Source organism: Ictalurus furcatus, chromosome 5 (genome assembly GCF_023375685.1).
Source record: "Ictalurus furcatus strain D&B chromosome 5, Billie_1.0, whole genome shotgun sequence".
Lineage (NCBI taxonomy): Eukaryota > Metazoa > Chordata > Actinopteri > Siluriformes > Ictaluridae > Ictalurus > Ictalurus furcatus.
Genome location: NC_071259.1, coordinates 9,691,626 through 9,717,270, shown reverse-complemented (window position 1 = coordinate 9,717,270; position 25,645 = coordinate 9,691,626). Strand labels below are relative to the sequence as shown.

General features: G+C 37.0%; 2 protein-coding genes across 2 annotated transcripts; both read left to right on the top strand.

Annotated features, from left to right (window-relative positions):
• The first annotated feature begins 5,662 nt into the window (after nucleotides 1-5,662).
• parapinopsina (parapinopsin a) lies at nucleotides 5,663-13,239 on the top strand. The gene is made up of 4 exons (XM_053624729.1): nucleotides 5,663-6,194; nucleotides 6,327-6,655; nucleotides 7,034-7,276; nucleotides 12,975-13,239. Exons 1-4 carry the CDS (start codon nucleotides 5,855-5,857, stop codon nucleotides 13,101-13,103), a joined length of 1,041 nt encoding a protein of 346 aa, XP_053480704.1. The 5' UTR covers nucleotides 5,663-5,854; the 3' UTR covers nucleotides 13,104-13,239.
• Nucleotides 13,240-18,341: 5,102 nt separating this feature from the next.
• On the top strand, nucleotides 18,342-23,171 carry LOC128607653 (ATP-sensitive inward rectifier potassium channel 1-like). Its single transcript, XM_053624728.1, has 2 exons — nucleotides 18,342-18,765; nucleotides 21,840-23,171. Exon 2 carries the CDS (start codon nucleotides 21,856-21,858, stop codon nucleotides 22,975-22,977), a length of 1,122 nt encoding a protein of 373 aa, XP_053480703.1. The 5' UTR covers nucleotides 18,342-18,765; nucleotides 21,840-21,855; the 3' UTR covers nucleotides 22,978-23,171.
• Nucleotides 23,172-25,645: the final 2,474 nt, after the last annotated feature.

Here is a 25,645-nt window from a genome sequence, read left to right as displayed (position 1 = left end):
CCTAAACCATCCTTAAGCTTCAAAATAAAACAATACCACAAAAGTAATTTCAGAAACAAACATTCTCTTATACCACCAAAAGGTATACATTTGTGTGTGATTAATTCAGGGAGAAACACGTTTCACAACAGTGTCATTAACATAAACACATTTGTTGGGGGAGATCTCCCACAATACACAAAACACACACCCCCAGGAAAGGAAGGACACAACCCAGACATACAGGTGCCAAAATGACCCACTGATACAGTGGATAGGGTTACCCCCACCACCCCTGGTCATAAATTAGGTGTACCTACAGAACTGTCGGTCAGGAAAAACACAAACCATAAATTAGCCCTACTACTTCTACCTCTACGATTGACAGCTTGACAGAACGTACTGTCTACGATGAAAACACATGTATGGGCGTGTTTAGAGAGAGAGAGAGAGAGAGAGAGAGAGAGAGAGAGAGAGAGAGAGAGAGAGAGAGAGAGACAGAGAGAGAGGCGTGTCTGAAAACACTCGTGTGGGCGGGGTTTAGCGAGAGAGTGAGGTGGGTTCGGTTTAACTTTCATTAACGCTTAACACAGCGAATGGAATACACCTCTGGAAGGAAAAAAAAAAAAACTTATCTCCTAGTTTAAAACATTAAGGAGATTCTTTTAGCCAGCACTTTAACGTTTTTATCTCGTAAGGATCTTTGTTTAGAAGTCATGTAATACGCGCTATTCTTTTTTTAAACAACTCTTTTAAACATTTTTACCTCCTAAAGGTTTTATGTGGTTTTGGTTTTTTTGGAAGACATGCAATACGGATTTCTTTTTAAACAACTCTTTTAATCTTTTTAGTTCCTAAAGGTTTATGTTTTACAAGGTATGTAATACACGCGATTCTTTTAAACAGATTCTTTTTTTAAAAAACGCTTTACCTCCTAAACTTTTTTATTCAAAGGCAGACCAGCCTCCCTAAACGTAATCAACATTTTGTTTTCATTTATTTCACAAAACAAATATTCTACTCATATATGTACACATTTCAAACATAATGCTTTTCTAACAATGCGTTTACACAAACGAAATAACCCCACACAGTAACACAAACACATGCCCATATATAAAACATTATTTCTTTTCAGACGTATTCCACCCAAACCAAAAAACCAAACTCATTAACATAAACACCTTCTGTTGGAAGGGGGACTATTCCCCCCCACACACCCCTCTCCACCACTACCAGACACAAATTAGCCAGATTGACCCACTGATACAGTGGATAGGGTTACCCCCCAGACCTGTCATAAATTAGAGTGTACCTACAGACCTGTCAGTCAGGGAAAGAGAGGGGCCATAAATTATCAAACACACTACTTTGATTGACAGTTTGACAGAAAGTGTATGATATAACTACTCACATGTAACCCTGTTCCCTTTGAAGGGAACGAGACGTTGCTTAGCTTTGTCATACTGGGGCATGCCTGTGAATTGTGTCTTCGCTTCAGATAATAGAGGCTGACAGTGCGGTTCACAGGTGTCGTTTATATATCACGTGACGCGCTCAATTGCCACGTCACCTGATCACAGCAGGCCTATAAATAGGCATGATGTTACACAAGCTTCAGATATCGGTCACGCACGAGGGTGTATCCCACAGCGTTTAGCTAATGCTCATTCCCGACTCGTCTCGTTCCCTACTCAGGGAACAGGATTACATGTGTAACCCAGACAATTTCACTGCAGCAGCAAAACTCTTCTTTGCCATGAAAAATCTTAGAAAACTGTCATAAAAATGAAAAGAAACAACTTTGTTATTATAGGCTTATGATTTTTGTAATTATTTTTTTTAAATAAACGAAAACATATTTTGCAAACGTTTTGCTGTGCCTTGTTTATTTATTTATTTATTTATTGAATATTTGTTTTATTAGATGCTAATTCCACGACCGCCATTTGTTATTTTGAATAGTGTGGAAAGGAAATGTAATAAATAAACTTTTATCTTTCATTTGATGTAATTGTTTTGTTATTATTATATCGCTGTAACACGTTTGGGTTGGGTCGAGAATGAGGAGGCGGGAGGCAGGCTGATTACAATTCAAAAGGGCTTTTAATTCTGTCTATTTCTACTTTCACTTTTCAGCAGACTCATTCAACCACACACACATACACACACACGTCTCGGTGCTGGTCTGTCTCACTTGCTCTTGCTCATTACGGGAGGCACTGAAAGCACAAACAGACACACACAAGTAAACTCTAATCCAACACATGTTCGACACATCTCCTCTCTGTCCCCGCCGGCACTATCACATGTACTGTACTAATGCATAGTCCAAAGTGTTACAGTGAAAATAAACACCGAAATGAGATGACTGGATTATTTTCAGTTTGTCCGGTAAACGTTATCATTCCCGGACACGTTGGCCGGCACCAGAATTTCTTAGCAGAAACTGATATGTAGGGGTCACACTCATAGGGATGTAACGATACATCATGAGAATGCATATGTGATTATGTGCATCTTTCAAATGTGTAATTTATGTCATCGAAAAATCAGCATTATTTTAATTATGCAAGCAATGCAGTTGCACTGTTTGAACACCAGAGGTTGTGCAATCTGCGCAGCCCATGTAGTTAAAATTTATAGGGAGCACGCTAGAGATTGGCACTTCAAATAGCCTGACAGTTCCAGATTGCAACAACCAACATGCATTATAAGTTATGTGCTTACATAATCACAAAATAATGGTTAAAAAGAGCTCTTCCATAGTTAACAAACAGCACCAGTGGCCGAAGATATCTGGCATTTTAGCCAACTTTGGGGTTCCATTTCTGCTATGGAGCTCATTATGTTTCAATTGATCATTTTCAAGTCCCCAGGTCAGACACTTTGTTTATTCAATCAAAGTTTTGGGAGAATATTTAATTTTATTTATTTTTAAGATATTGTGAACCTGTGGTAAATTTTCTTTGTAATATGAAACCTCTGTTCATAGCCATCCATCCATCTTCTATACCACTTATCCTTCCTTCAGGGTCACAGGAAACCTGGAGCCTATACCAGGGAGCATCAGGCACAAGGCAGGGTACACCTGGTGCCAACCCATCACAGGGCCCACTCACACACCCACTCACACACCCACTCACACACCCACTTTGGACATGCCAATCATGCATGTCTTTGGACTGGGGGAGGAAACCAGAGTACCCCGAGGAAACCCCCACAGCACAGGGAGAACATGCAAACTCCACACACACAAGGCCATGGTGGGAATTGAACCCCCAACCCTGGAGGTGTGAGGTGAACGTGCTAACCACTAAGCCACCGTGCCCCTCTGTTCATAGCCATTTTTGTTTACTTAGCTTTGTCCAGACAAAAATGCACAGGAATCGTTTCAATAATCATTTTTCTTCATTACATTTTTGTCAAAATATTCTGATAATCGAATCAAAAAGAAATGATGAAGTCAGGATAGTGGATTGAATCGAATTATGACCAGAGTGTACCATTACACCCCTAAGAGCTCAGGATCGAAAAAAGGACCTTGAATCTTTAGGATATAGTATTTGGCTCAGACATTGCCTGCACAGTGATGCCAATTCACACACGACATACTCAGCTGGCAGATTTACACCCTGATTTGGGGTAGAATCTTACCCAAGCCCCATAAAACAAATAAAAATATATATATATTTTTTATTTTAGTTGCAAATGCCCACATCCAGCAAAAGGAGAGACAGATATCAGAATCATTAAGCCAGCATGGCCAATTAGACTCTTTGTGTGGAGCATTTATGTACTAATGCCCACTAGTGTCCTGCCTGTTTCACACTAACCCTAGACAGTATGCATTCAGTATTGTCTCCCCTGATAATCAGTGATCCTGAAGATCCAGGTACTGCTGTCCTATTATATGCTTTACCTCCTCTATAACTGAGTCTTCCAACATTACACTGAAATCAGCAACTACTGGCTGGATTTGGTGCATAGCCCTATTCCCAAGGTACTTTCTTTTTTCTTCAGGAACCAAAGACATTGGAAAGTCCTGATCTATGTATAAGATGTATGTGGCAGCCATGGTAATGCACCAAAGTATTGTAGGGCATAGACTTATTACTGAAAGAGGTGAGGCACCTCTATCAGCCATGGTTACCTACACGTCCAGCCTCCTCCTTTGGGCTGGAAGCTGTAAGAGTTCCACCTTAGCCTAAGCAGGATGCAAAAAAAAAAAGGTTTCTCTGAAAACTTCCTTTTTGCTAGTGATCACTTCAGCAACAAGAGCAGAACTGCATGCTGTGGTGATAAGCTCACTGGCTAGATGATTCTGGAGTGATCTTGTGGTTGAACTCGGGATTCCTGCCCAAGGTAATACCAACCATTTTCAATGCTTTCAATAAAGGTGAGACTACAGAGCAATCCTTGTTGTGCCTGGTGCATGCCTTTTGGTATGATATAGATTATTCTATTTGCAGACCAACTGTTCATCTTCCATTGAGCAAAGACACAGGGGCACTGTGGTCCATACAGAGGCTGGCTCACTGGGTGGTGAATGTCATTACCATAGCCTACTGATGGGCTGGATGCACAACACCTACTGTGACATATGCCACTCTACAAGGAGTGTCTCCTACAGAATGGCATTATGTAGAGGCATGCCGAATTTAGGAAGTTTGTGCTGCTGCTACCTGGGCATCACTATGCAATTTCTCTAGGTTCTACAAGGATAACTTTGCCCCTGGCTTGCTTGCTTAGTATACAAGTGTTTCATGTTTCATGTGAGAGGGGTTTTCGATGGTGTATAATCTACATTCATACAATATACATGCATTGATACATCAGCATACCAGCTTTTGCATTTACATTTATTTAAAGTATTTAATAAATAAACTGTACCAGTAACCCACAGTGTCTGTGTGGGATGCCTGAGAAAACCATAGCCATAGCACAATGACCAAATGTTAATCATTTATGTAATTTGTGTAACTAATGTGACTGTGTCTAAAAGTTATTTGCATCAAATTGTGTTTATAGATGCACCATGTGTTGGACCTTTGTGAACATCAGTGAATACGTTTAGCTGATGTAGGGCTTTTAATCTCTATAATTATTGTTCTACTGTGCATAAAATAAATATCATCCAAAGCTATTAGTTTCTGATGGCCTATATACTTTCAAAGCAACTCCATTTAAATCCCAGCTGTCATTCTGTCTTCTCTTCTTTTATCCTCTCATCTTTGACGTAGTTCATATATAATCTTCCCCAGTCTGGCATATTCCTAGAATAGGCATACATATTACTAGGAAATGTCTAAAGAACAATGATCTTAGTCACAAGTAGTGTTTATGTGGTTTTAAAATATAAAAATGAAATGAAAATTAAAGATCCAGTATGACGTGGGCAAAATATGTCATCAGCAATGTCTCATAACCTATGTGAAACTTCAGAAGCGAAAGAACAAAATGTAGCATAGTATAGTCTTATCCATTTACCACGCTTTTTTGTTAAGTAGATAGAATGCAAAAGGATTATACAAATCTCCTAAAAAAAATAACTACAAACCAGCTTTTTTCCCTTTGTAATTGATTTTTCTTCCTTCTTTCCACAGAGAATGATAAAGCAATCAAGAAGAGTGCAGTCATAGATCTCGCAAAGAATAAGCTGGTAGAATAATTCCATGGACAATCCGGATCTAAGGATTTTCTCTGCATATGTCACGTATGCTTAAAAGCCATTTTTAGTGGAGCAGTTCTCCATAAAACCAAGGATGGATCCCAATATGACCTCGTAAGCGTAAGCTTATTATGGAAGTGGCTGAGAAACCCTGAACAACCAGATCTTTCTTCAGCTTCTTTGGTGTGAATCAAAAAGAAAGAAATGGCATCCATTAATCTATTCAACTTTTCAGAGACTGACACAATGCATCTCGGCTCAGTAAATGATCACATCATGCCAAGAATAGGCTACACCATTTTGTCAATAATTATGGCTTTGTCCTCCACTTTTGGCATCATCTTGAATATGGTGGTGATTATTGTGACAGTGCAGTACAAACAACTGCGTCAGCCACTAAACTATGCTCTGGTTAATCTAGCAGTGGCTGATCTTGGTTGTGCTGTGTTTGGGGGGCTACTCACAGCAGTCACCAATGCCATGGGCTACTTCAGTCTTGGCAGGGTAGGATGTGTTTTGGAAGGATTTGCTGTTGCCTTCTTTGGTAAGTCTCCCCTCTAAAGCTCTGTTTTTCCTGAGTTCTATATTTGAGATACAGTACTGTGCTAATGTTTTTGACAAAGTGCAAACATCATGACAATAATCACTAGATCTTGTTATACTGTACCTCTGCCAGGTATAGCTGGTTTGTGCTCGGTCGCAGTTATTGCTGTTGACCGCTACATGGTGGTATGCAGACCATTAGGTGCAGTGATGTTCCAAACCAAACATGCCCTGGCAGGCGTGGTCTTTTCCTGGGTCTGGTCCTTCATATGGAACACGCCACCACTGTTTGGATGGGGCAGTTACCAGCTGGAGGGTGTGATGACCTCCTGTGCTCCCAACTGGTTCAGCAGAGACCCAGTCAATGTCTCCTATATCCTGTGCTACTTCATGCTCTGTTTTGCGCTGCCTTTTGCCACCATTATCTTCTCTTACATGCACCTCCTTCATACCTTACGGCAGGTAGGTATAATTTTCAACTTAAAATAAGACAATTCCTTAACAGCCAAAGAAGTATAAGACTTTTGCTTATGTTGCTTGAATGAGTTTCTCACATTTAACAGTGGCAATACAAAGGCTAATATTTTTCTTTTATTAAAGTAAATTGGTGAAAATCTACATTCAGAAACATTGACTCCAGTTTCTATTAATACAGAATAATCTAATTTCATTATAATACAGTTTGGTTTACAATTGATTGTTGGATTTTTGTAAGTAACTGTTGAAAGATAAGATTATTAAGCCCAAATGAAGAAGGTAATTTATTGGATCGTAATGTATTTGTTAAATGGAAGGGGAAAAATTATCCCATTTCCTTCTATTTTTCTTGTTCCATCCTAGGTGGCTAAGTTGCAAGTGGCAGACAGTGGAAGCACGGCCAAGGTTGAGGTTCAAGTGGCCCGTATGGTGGTCATCATGGTCATGGCCTTTTTGCTTACATGGCTGCCATATGCAGCCTTTGCCCTGACAGTGATCATTGATTCAAACATCTATATCAACCCAGTGATTGGCACAATACCCGCATACCTGGCCAAGAGCAGCACTGTCTTCAACCCCATCATTTATATTTTCATGAACAGACAGGTGAGTAAAAAAATCTAAATCACAGCTTGCAATTTGAATTTACAGGAGCCATTTCTGGAGATATATAGACATGTTTGTCACATGTTTGACACTAAAAGTCTAACAGTGCTTCAGTTTTACTTGAATTGTTTACAGGACCATTTCTGAACCTTAGGGGGCTCTAACCAATAATTTACCCATACCAATCATATTATTTTATATGAAGCAATGATTTATTATCTTGGATGAGAGAAAACAGTTTAACAAACAATAAAATAAATCCATCTGAAAAAGAACTACACTGATGAGAATGCATTAATAATTCATGGCATCAGTAAATGAAATTTCAATAACAGGATTTGAAAACAGAATAGACTAAATTGACATATGATGTTGGTCTGAGTAACATTCTATAATACATTTCTTACAGCAATAACAACAATAACAGTTTAGAAAATCATCAACAGTTTCCAAATTCATGACCAATATTTTCTACAATTCAATACGAACAGATCAAATAAGTAATAATCAAATAAAAAAAATCTAATAAATAATATTACTTTAATATACCTATATTCAAGATATTTTCACTTCCTAATATACACCCTCAATTCAGAAAAAGTTGGGACAGTATGGAAAATGTTAATAAAAACAAAAAGGAATGATTTGTAAATGTACTTTGACTTGTATTTAAACAAAAAACATATAAAAACAAGGTATTTTATGTTTTACCTAATTAACTGCATAGTTGTTGTTTTTTTAAAAGATCAATTTATTTTTAAATTGATGCTTGCAACATATTCCAAAAAAGTTGGGACCAGGGCAATGTAGGACTAATAGCAATGTGACAAGTTGAAATAAGAAGGTGATATGAAACAGATGAGGCAATCGTCGAATCATAGTATATAAGGAGCCTCCAAAAAAGGTCTAGTCCTTCAAGACATTCCCAAAAGACAAATCGGTAGGATTTTGGGCATTTCACCTTCTAGGGTTCACAATATAATTAAAAGATTCAAGGACTCTGATCAAATCTTGGTGCGTAAAGGGCAAGGATGAAAACTACTTATGAATCCTCATGATCTCCAATCACTGAGATGTCACTGTCTTAAAAACCGTCATGAGTCTGTAATGGATATCCTGACATGGGCTTGGGAATACTTTGGTAAACCTTTGTCAGTCAACACCATTCGCCAATGCATCCACAGATGCAAGTTAAGGCTTTACTATGCAAAGCAGAAGTTATACATCAACACTGTCCAGAAGCACCAACGACTTCTCTGGGCTCAGTCTCATTTGAGCTGTTGTGTTCTCCAGGCCAAAGCAGACTACCCAAGCTGTTATCAGCATCAGGTCCAAAAGCCAGCATCTGTCATGGTATGGGGGTGTGTCAGTGGTAACTTGCACATCTGTGAGGGCACCATTAATGCAGAAAGATATGTACACACATTTTGGAGCAACATGTGCTGCCATCCAGAGAAGGATAACGCTGAACCACATTCTGCCCGGATTACAAGCGCAAGGTTGCGTAAGCAGAGAGTGCGGGTGCTAGCATACCCTGCCTGCAGTCCTGACCTGTCTCCAATTGAGAATGTGTGGTGCATTATGAAGTGCAAAATAAGGCAACGAAGGCCGAGTACAGTTGCGCAGCTGAAGAAATGCATAATGCATGAATGGGGGAAAATTCTGCTTGCTAAACTTAACCAACTGGTATCTTCAGTGCCCAAACACTTTACATTTACATTTTATGGCATTTGGCAGACATCCTTATCCAGAGCAACTTACATTTATCTCATTTATACATCTGAGTAGTTGAGGATTAAGGGCCTTGCTCAAGGGCCCAACAGTGGCAGCTTGGCAGTGCTAGGATTTGAATTCATGACGTTCTGATCAGTAGCCCAATGTCTTAACCACTGAGCTACCACTGCCCACACACTTAATAAGTGTAATGTTACACAGTGGTAAACTGTCGACTGTCCCAATTTTTTTAGTGCATTGAGTGCATTGCAGTCATGAGATTTTAAATGTATATTTTCAAATATAAATTAAATTCACATAGTAACTCATCAAATAATGTGCTAATAATGTGCTCCCTTTCAATGTGAACTCAACGTTGCGTGAGCTTCACGCTGTGGGACGTGTCCTTGCGCGTGACCGACATCTGAAGTTTGTGTAACATCATGCCTTGATCAGGTGACTGATCAGGCAATTAAGCGCGTCACGTGATATAAAACGGCACCCTGAACTCTTTGTCATATTCCTCAAAGCATTTCTGAACAATTTTTGCAGTGTGGCAGGGCGCATTATCCTGCTGAAAGAGGCCACAGCCATTTCGGAATACCCTTGCCATGAAAAGGTGCACTTGGTCTGCAACAGTGACTACGTTTACATGGACAGCAATAATCTAATTATTGACCTTATTCTGAGTAAGACAATATTGTGGTTAAGGTGTTTACATGAGTCACTTTTAGAATACTCCTTTCGTGTTCCCGTTTTGCATGTTATAGAACATAGTACGATTAACAGCACACGTCATTACGTCACCGCGCCACGCCGTCCGACGTTCCCTCCAGAATTTCACGTATCAACATACAGTTCATCTTCGTTATGGTACAGTATACAATTTTGGGTGTTTTTATGTAAAATTTTTACGAACGCTTCAAGTGTGGTTAATTATTTGTCATGCTGTACCTGCAGATAGACGACTGCTTGAAGACATGGGCTGCATCCCAAACCGCGTCCTTACCTACTATATAGTAGCCGAGATACATGTATTTCGCCTACTATATACATGTATTTCACCTACTATATAGTAGGCAAGTATGCGGTTTTGGACGCAGCCATGCTCTCTTGTTTGCCGTAAAATGGTTGAGCACTGCCGTGTGTGATCATGTCGCAAAATGCGGTGAAAACTCTCACACGACGTTAATAATGGGATTAAGGTGTTTACATGTCTGTAATACATGTCGATAATGCGACTAAAACAGGAGTACTCCACACGACTTAATTTGATTTGTGCTTACTTCAAGTATGACCTTAATCGGATTAAGGTAATTAAAAATTGCTGATTACATGGTAGTTTCTTAATCAGAGTATTGTCTTAATCGGGTTAATATTGGATTATGATGTAAAAGGAAATGTAATTCATCAGACCAAGCTACCTCCTTCTATTGCTCCATGGTCTAGTTCTAATGCTCATGTGCCCATTTTAGGTGCTTTTGATGGTGGACAAGGGTCAGCATATGGTCTGTGGCTATGCAGCCGCATAACTGCAATGCACTGTGTGTTCTGACACCATTCTATTATAGCCAGCATTAACCTTTTCAGCAATTTGTGCTACAGTCTTACAGTAGGCTAGTCTTTGCGCCCCATGCACATCAATGAGCCTTCGGAGAAGGCTGTTCTTAATTTTTCATTTTAATTACAATAAGCAGAAGCATGATAGCAACCAAACTGACTAAATTCAATTAATTAATGTTAATTTTTTACCAGTGTTTTGGATGCATCTGCATCACCGATTCTTTATGATCTTCTGCCATTAGTTATCTTATTTTGTAATTTAAATTGCAGTTACTATTCTTTTCACACCACTAGGAGGCGCCCTATGACTGCCTGATACATAAACCTTTTCAACAAATAACAGTAGTGTCCTTTTTTGCATCTCTACTTTAAAAAGGATGGGGACCTCTTGTGGTCCGGGTGCCCTAAGCAACCACTTATAGCACAAAATGGCGCTGATTATGTGTATGGTTGTACTGTAGTTGGTTTTGAAGGCTTTTCTTTCGCAAAATCACAAATGAACCTAATCACACACTCTAAAAACAAATGTTTAGGCTCAACAAAAAAAATCAATGCAACAGTTTGCATCAATCTCTTTGAGTTATGACAACTTCTAATGAAATTAAGTTCAACCAACAAACTATATTGAGTTAGAGAAATTACCTTTTCCTCTACAATCAAATGTATTTTCAATGAACACTTAATTAATCATTTGTATAAACACATATTTTATTGTAATAAACACAAGTTTTTAAGTTGATTACTCATAAAAATTAAGTTTTTTCACATTATTTAAAAGGAATTTAAGTGTTATGTACTTAATTACCATATTTTTTAAAGTTTTCAATCACTTTAAAAATTAAGTTGCTCCGATGAGATTTTCTCCAGTAGAATGCAGCCTTTTAGACCAGGAAAAATTACTAACTTTAAGTTGTATAACAATAGTAACTAAAATCCAGTGTCATTTACAATACAAATATCATACCTAACATCTCGGCAGGTTTTATAGACATAAAAGCACTGAATGAAATGAGTAATATAGACAAAAAAGAAACACTCTGCGTATAATACTTTTATCCCTCTCATAGAACTATCCACAGTCCAAAGGCTGCTAATATTGGTCAAAGAGCAAATTGACTACAATGGAGCTAGAAGGCTATCTATGTGAATGACAAAAGATTTAATTTTTTTTTTTTTTAATGTGTCAGTACATGAAATTAGACTACACAATGTAGTTGATAGGTACATGAATAAGCAGAAATTTAATCATGCATTCCCTTCCTGTAGTACAAATGAAAAGCCCTCTCTAGATGAGCAGATTTGTCAAATGAAACTATCATTCTAATCCACTGCTATGGTAAACTAAAGAGTAGAAATTCAAATTACACTGCTAAATATGACTAGCATTAGTTACATGTAGTAGTACAACATAGTCCATCATCTGTATTAGCAGGTGTAGCCTAAATGTAACCATTTAACATGCCTGGACAAATTTAGACAGTTAAGACTGTGTTAGAGGACATGTAGACTGAATAAATATTATACAAATGACATTTCAAGGTGAGTATCATTTCATTTACAAATAAATTCTACTAAAGCAATGAATTTGAACATATTCTCAAGTGGGATATGAACAATAGTTGACTCATGTATAGAGTAAGGGAGGGGACTTCCTGAACTGAAGGTGGAGAAAAATTAAGTTATCAAGCCAATTTCATTAAGTTACTACAACTTTAATTTTGTTTTAAAACAATAATGCAGAAATTTCAGTTTAAATAACACACAATATTAAGTTGATGTAATTATCAACATTATTATGTCAACACAACTCACCAAAATAATGTTTGCAACTTAAAATATTTAATTAAATCAATAAATTTTCATTTTTATCTTGCAACCACACATTTAATTAAGTTGTGGTAATAGATCCTCTGAATTACTTTTTAGAGTGCAGATGAAAAGGTACATACAGGATTTAGACTCTTAATTATGAATGAGGAAAATAAGTCTGTCAGTTGTGGAATTGCAGTAATCTCTTGAAAACATGCAACAATTTCACGTTCATCTTCAAACTGATATGCAGAATACTGGCAATTTATATATTTTGAACACCAGATTTACCACATGATGTATAAATGATTTGCCTAAATGTGATCTTTGCTCTTAAATATTTGCAACATACCTAGTATCTTACAGAAAGATAAATTTATGATGTACTAATTTCTACCAAGTAAATAATGACTTACAGCATATTATTACCTTCGGATTATCTTGCTTACATGTAAGTGTAATGAAAAGGGGGTAATTTAATGTCATGTATGTACATCTTTGATCATAATTCACTTTGAAAATATGCAGTGTATGAACTCAACAAAATACAGAGTAATAGGCACTGGTTATTAATATTTAAACTATTTCTTTCCCTCTTGTCCTTCTCTTGCAGTTCAGGGACTATGCTTTGCCTTGTCTTTTCTGTGGAAAAAACCCTTGGGCATCCAAAGAAGGACGAGATTCAGACATCAATACATTAACTACTACAGTCAGCAAGAACAGCTCAGTGTCACCATTATAACCATAAGTATCACAGTATCATAACCTAAAAAACAGGTGTTTCAAATATTCAGTAATTTTCTTTTCTATGTGTATAATATTTGTGAATCTTTTGCAGTGTAATTTAGTTCTGGAATTTATTTTGTCTGGATATTTTATTTTTGCTGAATGGTATAGTTTAAAGACATAGTCTGTAAGGTATGTCTGGATTCATAGAATACAACATATATTATTTTTTAAGCTTATCCTGCTACATTTTATCAGAAATTGACAAATAAAGCATCGTTATGATCCTTTATCTTTGGAATTCTGTCACTTTTTTTCACAAATTAAGTGAGATATGCACAAGCCATGGTTAACTACTAAATAAGCTGATTTTCACTATATAAACAGCTTCAGCGGTGTTATCACCAGCTACACTATAGCTTTGGGCTCAGGCAGATGATGTCTTGCCTCTCTGCAGGCCAGGGATAGCCACTAGCAAGGAATCAGCTGTCTTTGCACTGACCATCTTCAGGGCAGATGTTCTCTGCACTAATCATGTAGTAACATTGAGCTGAGAAAAAGGCTCTCCTCAGTAGCCGCTGTAGCATTAAATCACACACCTGAAAACCCGCTGTGTCTGGAGCTCTCTTTGCCCTATGGCCAAAAGGAGTCCTGTAAGGAGGAGCACAGTCATCAATCAAAAGTCTTTGTAACCCAATGAATTGGCCAGATGGCACACTTGAGTGGCCACAACTTGGCTTATCGGCTAGACACCCACATTATTTTCATTGGCTTTGTATGAGACTCAATACAGGTAAGTGTCACACTCTCTGACACCTGACAGTCATCTGAACACCACTGACTTAACCTTGGTGTGACACTTGGGTGGACCTCCACTGGACATCCTCGACCCAGTGAAGCCATTCATGAAGGGCAAGAGCTGGCAATGGGATGTTTATGGTCCAAAAAAAATTACTTTACTGAGCAGCGTTTGCATCATCCAAGGATTCAGACAACTGGGCTCCAGGGATTGGGGCTTAGGGCAGGGGAAAAATTCCAACCCAATGAGAAAAAATCTGTCCCAAGAAAGTTAGAGGTACAAGCAGAAAAATAGAACCCAAGGTTGGAACAAGGGATTTTACTCCACATGCTTCCTGAAGGACAATAGTCCACATCTAAGCCTTTTAATCTGTTAGACTGGGTAACATCCGTATTCTTGCATCTCTGTGCACTCATCGCTCTGGAACATAGTTTCGTTCATGGATGTCTTTTCAAGGATGACAATTTCAATTAAATATCTTACAGTTTGCTGGGATGTAGACAAATGGCCCTGCCACCTCTGAGTACCAGAGGCAGAAGAGTATAACCATACTTAAATGAAGAACTCTGATGGGCTTCCACCAAGAAGCAGGCCGGTTATCACCTAGGCATACCCTTTCTGGTTAATATTGGGTATCGTTCTCCATAGTGGAGCTGTATGGCCCACAACTGCAGCAGATTGTATGTGTGCCTACATTATTCATTGACTTTGCCCATGTTACACAGCAGTCGACAACCCAACCTCAGTGGTTTACTTGAGGTCCCAAATTGGTTAATGTAACTCTAGTTTCCACCACTGCTCTCACTAGAGGTTGCAACACCCTGGGAATCTTTCCCTAGGCAGAGTCGTCATCACAGACAATGTGATTGGCCCCTTGCCTAACTGGTCATGGAACCAACTATTCATTAAGCACTGTGTTTGTCTATGTGGAATGTGGGACTACAGGATGACTGTTCATAACAGTGGCCTAGAAACACAGTACAGGCCATTCTACTGAGAATCATGCCAATCTAGGAGGTCTGCACTGCAGCTACCTGAGTATCACTATATACCTTTTGCTCAAGATCTTATAAAAATTTTACATAGAGAGCAGTAACCATAATCAAAGCACGCTTCAAATCAGCTCCTCATTAGTTGAAACACCACAAAAACGTAAGGTTATGGATGCTGTTCTATGAACACTAGATAACCACTAGGGTCTTCCATCATTCAGAACCTAAGCCAAATTCTGCTAAATGATTCCTGATGGAATGTCTGCCATTACTGCTGTAGGCTTTTTATAGTATGGTCACCATGAAACTTAGTATCTACAGGTCAATAAGGTATCCAGGTGTTCAAACACCACTCCTGGTGATTATCCAGTGTTCATATATTAGTTAGTTAAGATCAAAATGAGCTAATTATTTATGTAATATACATGAATTTTAAATCATGTTATCTAATGTATCCTAAAGTTCATTTAATTTCATGTTTAGGAACATCATTTTGGTACAGTGCCCTCCACTAATATTGGCACCCTTGGTAAATATGAGCAAAGAAGGTTGTGAATTATATTTATTGTTTAACCTTTTGATATTTTGTTTAAAAATTTCACAAAAATACTCTGCTCTCGTGGATATCAAACAACTGCAAACAAAACACAGGTTTATCAAAAAAAATCTTTGTTAAATATAGGTGTGCAACAAATATTGGCTCCCCTATGAATTCATATGAGAAAAAAATATTTGAAGTATATTACCATTGATATTTAAAAACATTTTAGTACACCTGGGTGACTAGGAACAGAAAATTGTTCAACCATGACTTTCTGTTTCACAGTGGTATAAATATGAGGTAACATAGGCCAAATTCCCTTAGTCAGTCATAACAACGAGTAAGACTAAGGAATACAGTTGTGATGTGCAGCAAAAGGTTCTTGAGCTTCACAAAATGGGAAGTGGCTATAAGAAAATAGCACAAGCATTAAAAATGCCCATTTCCACCATCAGGGCAATAATTAAGAAGGTCCAGTGAACTGGAAATTTTATGAATCAACCTGGAAGAGGACGTGTGTCTATATGGTCTCAACGCACTGTGAAGCACTGTGCAAGGATCACACCCAGAGAATTGCCAAAGTTACTTGTGTCTTCGGGTCAGAAAGTCTCTAAAACTACAATCCGATGTCACCTCCATCACCACAAGTTGTTTGGAAGGGTTTCAAGAAAAAAGTCTCTACTCTCATCCAAAAACAGACTCAAGCATCTTCAGTTTGCCAGACACTACTGGAACTTCAAATGGGATCGGTTTCTAAGGTCAGATGAAAACAAAATTGAGCTTTTTGGCAATAAACACCAGAGGTGATTTTGGCACACACAAAGAGGTAGCCATATGGAAAAGTATCTCATGTCCAGGGTTAAATATGGTGGTGGCTCTTTAATGTTTTTGGGCTGTTTTCCTGCCAGAGGACCTGGACATTTTGTGAGCATACATGGCATCATGGACTCTATCAAATCTCAGCAGATATTAAATGAAAACCTGACTGCCTCTACCAGAAAGCTTAAAATAGGCTGTGGTTGGATCTTTCAGCAGGACAATGATCCAAAACATACATCAAAGTCAACACAAAAATGGTTTACTGACCACAAAATCAAGGTTCTGCCATGGCCATCCCAGTCCCCTGACTTGAAACCTATAGTGGTCACTTGCCATGTATTCTCCAACCTCATCAGGTATTACAGGAGAAGAGCTGTTATCTAGGCAAAGGGAGGTAGAAAGTATTGACTAAAAGGGTGCCAATAATTGTTACATACCTATATTTAACAAAGATATGTTTTTTGATAAACCTGTGTTCTGTTTGCAATTGTTTGATGTCCATGAGTGCAGAGGATTTTTGTGAATTTTTTTTAAGGTTAAACAAAGGTTAAACAATAAAGACAAATTTTCATAGCCTCCTTTGCTCATATTTACCAAGAGTGCCAATATTAGTGGAGGGCACTGTACATTTAAACTAATTTGGATATCAGTCATTTTGACCCCAACAGAACATAAGGATTAAATACCAAACCAGTGTCACTGTTGTTGGGGATTATGATGAATTGGGTGTGGAAACATTTTATGTGGTACCTTCTAAAAAGTTATTTTTCCAGAATTATGTTATTTGTTTACTTATTCTATTTACTATCACTATTGATTTATAACTTATAAACAATAAATTGTTTCAATGAAAATTTTCAGGTGGCTGTTCCAAGAAAAAAAACATTCATTGTAGTCATGGAAATGTGTTTATGGGTCTGTTAACACGTACAGGTGCTAAATAGGCCTTGAGGGCTTTATTAAGAGAGTGGGAATGTGAGGTTCAAGTTATATACACTAGTTAACATTTAAGCAGCTGGAGCCTTTACTTCTGTTGCTTAAGAAATGCTATTTGAATGTTCTGGAACCTTCATTTTCTATACTATAATGGACTATAATTCCAAAGTTTATCAGAAATGCCTTTTTACTAAATTCATGCTAGTGCTAGGAACTGAATCTATAAGATCTGTTTTGTTTTAAATCTTCTAAATTAAATTTCTTGATCTGCACTCTTCTTGTGACATAATTAGGCACAATAAAAGAAAGTGCTTTTTGCATCTCATTCTGGGCATTCACTGGAACATGGAATTTTGCAACCCCTACAGCTATTCCAGGTAAAGCATGGCTTTCCATGCAGTAAAACAGCAGAGCATTAACTTGGTAAAACCCTTAACACATTTTGTATTACTTAACTTAACTACTAAAATACATAACAATCCATGGCAACTGGAGCATGGAAGATTACATGTATTAATTTAAGTGTCTTTATCTATTTATTTGTAAAGTTATCAATTTATGGTTAATAGTGTTCCAGTTTTTTTATGTGAACATTAAAATTTAACAAATTAAATTAATGCATTTGCATCACATTCTTTATTAAGAAAATATACAACAGAATCGTGAGTCTGTAACAGCTGCATTTATAGATAACTGCAAATATGATCATGCTTCAATTAACTTTCCAAAAAACAATTTTGACCACATACATCAAAGTGAATTTATTAAGGCTATAAATGTTACCTTAGAATCACCAGAGGACCTGTACATTTACAGAGCTATTTGGTGAAAAGATTTTAGACAGAATTATTTAGATTCTGTAGAGAGAATTTAGAGTGTAGCTTAATATGTAGCATGTCCCAAGAATATAAACAGAACATAGACTGCCTAGGGAATTTTAGATAACAACTGTCTTTTTGGCACATTGAGATTTATGTATAGAAACTGATCACCATCAACAAATTTGCTATTAAATGTGTTTATTTATTTTCATGTAAATAAATGAATGATTTAATTACCACATAATTCTCACACATACTTTGTAAGTTTTATAACAAACCAGCATTGTCCTTATTATTGTAATAAGCTAGTTGTAATTAACATTTTTGTAGTAATCTTCTGACACTTTCTGTTCTGCTCGTCAATTCAAGTGGGTTTTTATTATCATTCCTCTATATAGCTGATATACAGTACATTGGAATGAAATGCTGTTTTTGTTTTATTGCCCTCTAGGTAACCCTGTAACACTATCATTTCACTGTGTGTTGTGGTATCATAGTGCAAAAATATGCCCAACCCAGCAGTTAAAAAAAGCACTGGATTTTTTATTTTTTTTTTGTACAGGTAAACATTAAACACAGTCAGTATATCCTTCTTAAGTGGTAGGATCCATACTAAGCCAAGACACACTTAAAGAGGGAGCCCAAGAGATATAATATTGCCACTATTAATTTACACATTTCCCTTATGCATAAGTTTTAAGTGTTTGCTGGTTTTATTATAAAGAGTGAGAGACAGGAAAGAGCACTTTTTTGTAGAAGAACTATAGCAGGTGAGTTCAACAATCAATTCCTACAGCGCTTAATTAATTAATTTTAATCAAATAAATTTTTAACTGCTTTATTGTCTTCCAACTTCTAAATAATCTATTTAATTATTGCAAATAAACATATTTGCCTTAATTTTCTATTGTTAATCTGCTCTGGTTTTCTTACTAGTAACAGTGAATACAGTGATTTAAATGAGTGTCTGGATTAGCAATTGAGTGACTTTTTTCAAGGTTGAGTACATTTTAATTTGTGTTATAAATAGTGGCTCAGTTCATATGTGATTTGTAAAAATAAACAAAAAAAAAAGAAAGAGAGCATTACAGTGTTTAGGAAAGTCAAGAAGAGTATGTCATGTAGATTAAACTGAACACCTTAAAGCAACTATGAGCAGCACAGACAGTGAAAGGATCATTTAAAAAACTTTTTCTGCATCTCTGTTAGTCCCCACATCATTTCAGAACTGCTCATTGTGCTTTAAGCAGTTCAGTTTACTCTCATATTCCTATTGAGTAATACTAGACACCTACATGAATTGAAATAAAACATTTATTATCACTTATGACTTTGTATTCTGAATACACTGGGTTTGAAGCCAGATGTATGAAGTGCAATCAATCTCTGTCAGTATGATATTCAATTTTATTGAATGGGGACACATTTATTTCATATGGTGTGTCAGTGTATAAATGGGATAAATTTACTTTCATCTTCCCCTTGACTGTGGTTGTGTGTACTGAACCAGACAGAGTTTAAAGGCTCAGGAAACTGTTACATGTGTTTTGAGTTAATTAGCTGATTAGAGCTCTTCTCAGATCGACATTTCTGTATTATAAACTCTTTATTCTAATATTCTGATGTACTGGATTTATGACTTGCATGAGGTGTAAGTCGTAGTCATCAAGATTTAAACAAAAAAGGCTTGAAATATTTCACTTTATGTGTAATGAATCTAGAATATATGAAGTTCCACTTTTTGAATTAAATTACTATAAAATATTTTTTTGAGATACACCTGTGTGTATGTATGTGTATGTATGTATGTGTGTGTGTGTGTGTATATATATATATATATATATATATATATATATATATATACACACATATATATACATACGTACATACACATACATACACACAGGTGCATCTCAAAAAATATTTTAGAACTTTTTTAAATGTTTTAAATATATATATATATATATATATATATATATATATATATATATATATATAATATTTGTTTTTGTTTTTTTGAGGTCCATAAGTATTTAGACAGTGACAAATACTTTTTGCCTAATTTTGCCTCTGTACACCACCACAATGGATTTGAAATGAAGCAATCAAGAAGTGATTGAAGTGTAGAGTTTCAGCTTTAATTCAAATGGTTTAACAAAAATATTGCATTAACCATTTAGGAATCATTTTCACAGGCTAAAAAGTAATTGGACAAACTAACATAATCATAAATATTTGGATTATTTTTAATACGTGGATGCATATCATTTGCAGTCAATGACTGCCTGAAATCTGGACCCCATGGACATCATCTAATGCTGAATTTCCTCCCTTGAAATTATGAGCCCTTCCTTTCCTTCTCCATACTCTTCTCTTCCCACCATTCTGGTAGAAGTTAATCTTGCACCAGAACTGGTCAGGCTTTTTTAGAGGTTGTTTTAGTCTAATCTGGCCTTTCTTTTCTTGAGTGTTACCAGTGGTTTGCATCTTGAGGTAAACCGTCTATATTTACATTCATGAAGGTGCCTCTTGATTGTAGACTTTGACAGTGATACACCTACCTCTTGCAGAGTGTTCTTGACTAGATTTTGTGAAGGGGATTATGTTCAACAAGGAAATCATTCTGTAATCATCCACTTTAGTTGTCTTACATGGTCTTTCAGGCCTTTTTGTGTAGCTGATCTCGCCAGTGCATTCCTTCTTATTTATCTCCTTAATTTGTCGTGAAATAATGAGGAAACAGGCCACACCTGGCCATGAAACTGCTTATCAGTCAATTGTCCAATTAATTTTGAGCCTATGAAAATGGAGGGACACTGTAAAATAAATGGGTGCAATTACTAAACTGCAATATTTTTGTTACACCCCTTGAATTAAAGCTGAAAGTCTACACTTGAATCACATCTTGATTACTTCATTTCAAATTCATTGTGGTGGTGTACAGAGGCAAAATTAGGAAAAGAGTATCACTGTCCAAATACTTATGGACCTGGCTGTACAGTAAATATGTATGGAGGCCTTGGAAAACACATCGATTGTCAGTGTAACTGAACTAGGCAAACAAAATCAAACAAAATTAGGTTTTTCTGCCAAAATGAAGTGGAAATGTTCTCATTTGCTTTATAATCAATCTCACCTAGGCTTTCTGATAAGATCGCATTGAGTAAAAATTCAGAGTTGGCAGGCAGTCAGTCTAAAGATGTCTAAAACATCGCTAACTAAGTGTGCTTTCCTTAAACAGTGAATGTCAGGCTTTAGTCACGCTGTTTGTTTGCTACATGCCATAGCAAGCCCAACCAATTCAATTTGTAATTTGATATTGGCTTGATATCGAGTGCTTACACACTCGATACAGATGACAGCAGAAGAAGTTTTAAAATGTTTAAATGACCTAATTAAAATATGGAATATTTAGCCAATAGAACAGAACTCTGACTTAATCAGTAATCATTTCAGCACCAATATAATATCAAACACTGAACAGTTTAATTGAAATGAGTAATCAAAGTGATTACACATTTCCTGTTTTAAAGTGTTTAACATGTAGAATATTATGTGTGTATCTTATTTTTGTATTAAATGCAAATGACAAATTGCTTTTAAACAATGTGTCTCAGTGATGTCGAATTGGAATCTTTAAATACCAATTTGTGTTATACCAATTACGATATTAAGTCTTCATGCAGACATAGCTCTATTCTGAATATGCTCAATATATTTAATTCCATATTTAATAATACTACATGCAGATCCTTGCTTGATATAAAAAAAAAAAACTTATTCTGATGAAAGTCAAAAATGCAACTTTTAAGTTGAGAAAACTTTACTTTATCCTTTTGTCTAGATTCTGTACTTGGAAAATGACACGCTCCTTGCAACAGTTGTTCAGAGACTACCTAGCAAAGTGGCACATCTACAAAAACCGTCTGGTACGCAAAGACGGACACTGCAACATTGAATATGGGAACGTGGGGTACAGCAATCGTTTTGCGTATGTGCAGGACCTCTGGACCACCTTTGTGGAGATCCGCTGGCGTTACATTATTTTATTATTTGTGGCCTCTTTCACTCTTAGCTGGTTCATTTTTGGACTTATTTGGTATTGGATTGCTCATGATAATGGTGATCTTTGGTGGCAAAATCCACCTTCAGACCACAAACCATGTATATATAATGTTTTTGGCCTCACATCTGCCTTCCTTTACTCACTGGAAACACAGACGACTATTGGTTATGGTCAGCGAGTGCTCAGTCCATACTGCCCTGGTGCTGTCGCCATAATTATTATCCAGTCCATCATTGGTTTATTTATTAACTGCTTCTGGTGTGGATTGGTTATGGCCAAAATCGCTTTACCCAAGAAAAGAGCCAAGACCATTACCTTCAGTAAAATGGCAGTAATTTGTCCCAAAAATGCAGCTCTGTGTTTGCAGATAAGGGTGGCCAACTTGCGTAAAACCTTAATGATTGGAAGCCAGCTATATGGCAAGCTGCTTAGGACAACAATAACTCCAGAAGGTGAGACCATCATTATGGACCAAGTCAATATTGATTTTAGTGTTGATGCTGGAAAAGACAACCTCTTCTTCATTTGTCCATTGACCTTGTATCATGTAATTGACAAGACAAGTCCATTTTTTAAATTTGCTTCAGACACAATGCTTCAACAGGAGTTTGAGCTGATAGTGTTTCTGGATGGCATTGATGAGTCCACCAGCTCCTCCTGCCAAGTCAGGACATCCTACATCCCTCAGGAGATTAAGTGGGGTTACAAGTTCCTCCCTATCATCTCTCGCAGTAAAGAAGGGAAATATTGTGTGGACTTCTCCAATTTTGACAGAGTGGACCCAATTCCAACTGCACACTGTGCTCACTGCTTCTATAATGGCCAATGTCATCATCATAGTCCCAGAAATGGTATTGATAACCAGGGTTTTGAAGTGATTGAAATTATTGATCAAATCAGTGCTAACGAAATGTAAGATGAACCTCTGGATTCACCAAAAGACTTATTTGCTCTATCCATTATGCTCGACAGAAAAAGCAAACAAACAAATAAATAAATAAATAAAATGTGAATAAATAAACCCCGTCCAGGGTGTCCCCCATCTTGCCCCTGGGATAGGCTCCAGGTTTGGCTGCGACCTATTAACTATAAGCGGAACAGAAAATGGATGGATGGATGGATGAATAAATAACGTAACCAAAAACACACACAGAAAAAATAATATGTGCCTTAGGTTTCCATTTTCAATCAATTAAAACAATCATAAATGTATAATAACTGAAACTCAATTACAGTGTTTGTTCCATGATCTATAATCCATTCTGACTCTTAGCAGCGTATAATGTAACAAAACCCGGGCATTGCATTAGAATATAACCATTAAACATGGCTTTTCTTATTCTGCTGTAAACTTCTTATTTTTTCAGAGTCACGTAGCGCTTTGTAGCCCTGTATGTGTATTAGAAACTTGTTTTTTGATATTTTTTTAACGTGGAATGAATCAGTTAGGAAAAATTACCTGAATGCAGCACAGTTTGCTGTTGTGCACCATATTAACCATATGTTTCAAGTATTAGCTAATGCAACATTAATTATTATTGTAGCCCGCAACTCTCTGGCCATCAGCATCATAACTTACTGGAAAGCCAAAGTGCACCTTAAAGAATTTTCCAGTTCCTGCTTGCTGCTGAAAGTAGGAAGTAGTACACTATTATGTTAACATATTGGTTCATGAAAAAGTGCTTAGGAGAAGCATGTCTTTTGAAACCCCCATAGCATCTCCTGATTCAACATAAAGAGGAAGTTACTTTTTCAGAGGCAGAGGCCTGATCAAGTTTAAATGTTTATTTTATGACAAATAGCCTACCATATTATGCAGACTGTTGAATGACCATCCATCCATCCATTTTCTTTACCACTTATCCTACACAGGGTTGTGGGGAGCCTGGAGCCTATCCCAGGGAACTTGGGGACCAAGGCAAGGGACACCATGGATGGGGTGTCAACACATTGCAGGGCACAATCACACATATACACTCACACACCCGTTCACACACTATGGACAATTTGGAAATGCCAATCAGCCTACAAAACATGCCTTTGGACTGGGGGAGAAAACCAGAGTACCCGAACACAGGGATAACATGCAAACTCCACATGCATAGGGTGGAGGCGGGAATTGAAACCCCCAACACCAGAGGTGAGAGGCAAATGTGCTAACCACTATGCCCCCCGACTGTTGAATATATTGTTCTATACACAGACACATTGAATCATGTAAAAGAAAATGAATATGTAAATATATCAAATATATTGTATATATACACTCACAGTAGGAACACCTGTACACCTGCATATTCAGCAGCAGTTTCTGGAATACTGAAACCAGTCCACCAACATCCATGCCACGGTTAAAGTCACAGAGATTACATTTGTTCCCCATTCTGATGTTTGATGTGAACATTAACTGAAACTCTTGACCTGTATCTGCATGGTTTTATGAATTTATGCATAGTGCTGCTGCCACATGATTGGCTGCATAAATGAGCAGGTGAACTGTTGTTCCTATTAAAGTGAGTGGTGAGTGTATATGGGTGTAACACATTGGCATTATCTGAATCTGTGTAGTGCTCAAAATATTTGTATCTGTTTTTGTCTTCAAATATACAAATATAAAAATATATTTTTTTGTCTTCAAATGGAATGGCCCATATCGGATTTATTTTATTTTTTTTTACACTCATGTCAAATTCATCTTTGAAATGGCATCTTGCCAGTCCATTTCTGATATATGGCTTTCTCCCAGTGACTGTATATATGGATGGTCGTCAACAGAGATTCAAAAGTGAAGCCAAAATATATCTGAGGCCCTTAAAATCTTTCATTTTAAATTACACAACACAATCAAATTATTTTCTGGAATAGTGTTCTGTTGTTTTCACAAGTTCAGCTGACCCTGATAATGTGGTTTACTATAAATAGTTAGTAACCAGCTTATGTTGCAATTCAGGTTACAGCATGCACACCCACATCCTGTAATTTGTGGGTGGGTGAGAGGCAGACTCAATGTCCACCTGGACGTATTTACTGCTCATGCTCTGGCTCCAACATCTCTACTGCGCAGACTCTGGCTACACTTTTTTCAAGATGGTTACTACTATTTCAACCCGTAAATGGCTTCAAAAACTCACAATGGGAGTGAGTGGTGTGAATGGTTGTCCACTCATATACAGTCTTTGGTTTCTCCCCATTAAAGAGGTCTTGAATCACTGTAAATAACAGCATTGCAAAGATTGACAGACTTTACTAAAAGGACTTTGCTTGATGTTGACTATTTGCTATCATTTTTGTTATCATACTTTTCCTAGGTGGCCTACTGGTTAAGCCAGAGCACTAATAGCCTGTGGACAGTACTGGTCTTCTTATTAATAAGCTTGCAAAATATTTGAGCTGGCAACTAGATTACTAGCCAACTGAAAGCCTAGTTAGCATTTCCCTAACTCACCTCTGTGCATGTATATGTTATGTGTGTTTCTTCTATATTTATCTTGTGTATCTTGAACAGCTTGAATAAAATTCATAAGAAAAGCTGATTTTTTAAAAGTATTTATCCGGGCTTAAACCTCTTAGTGCTAAGAAACACA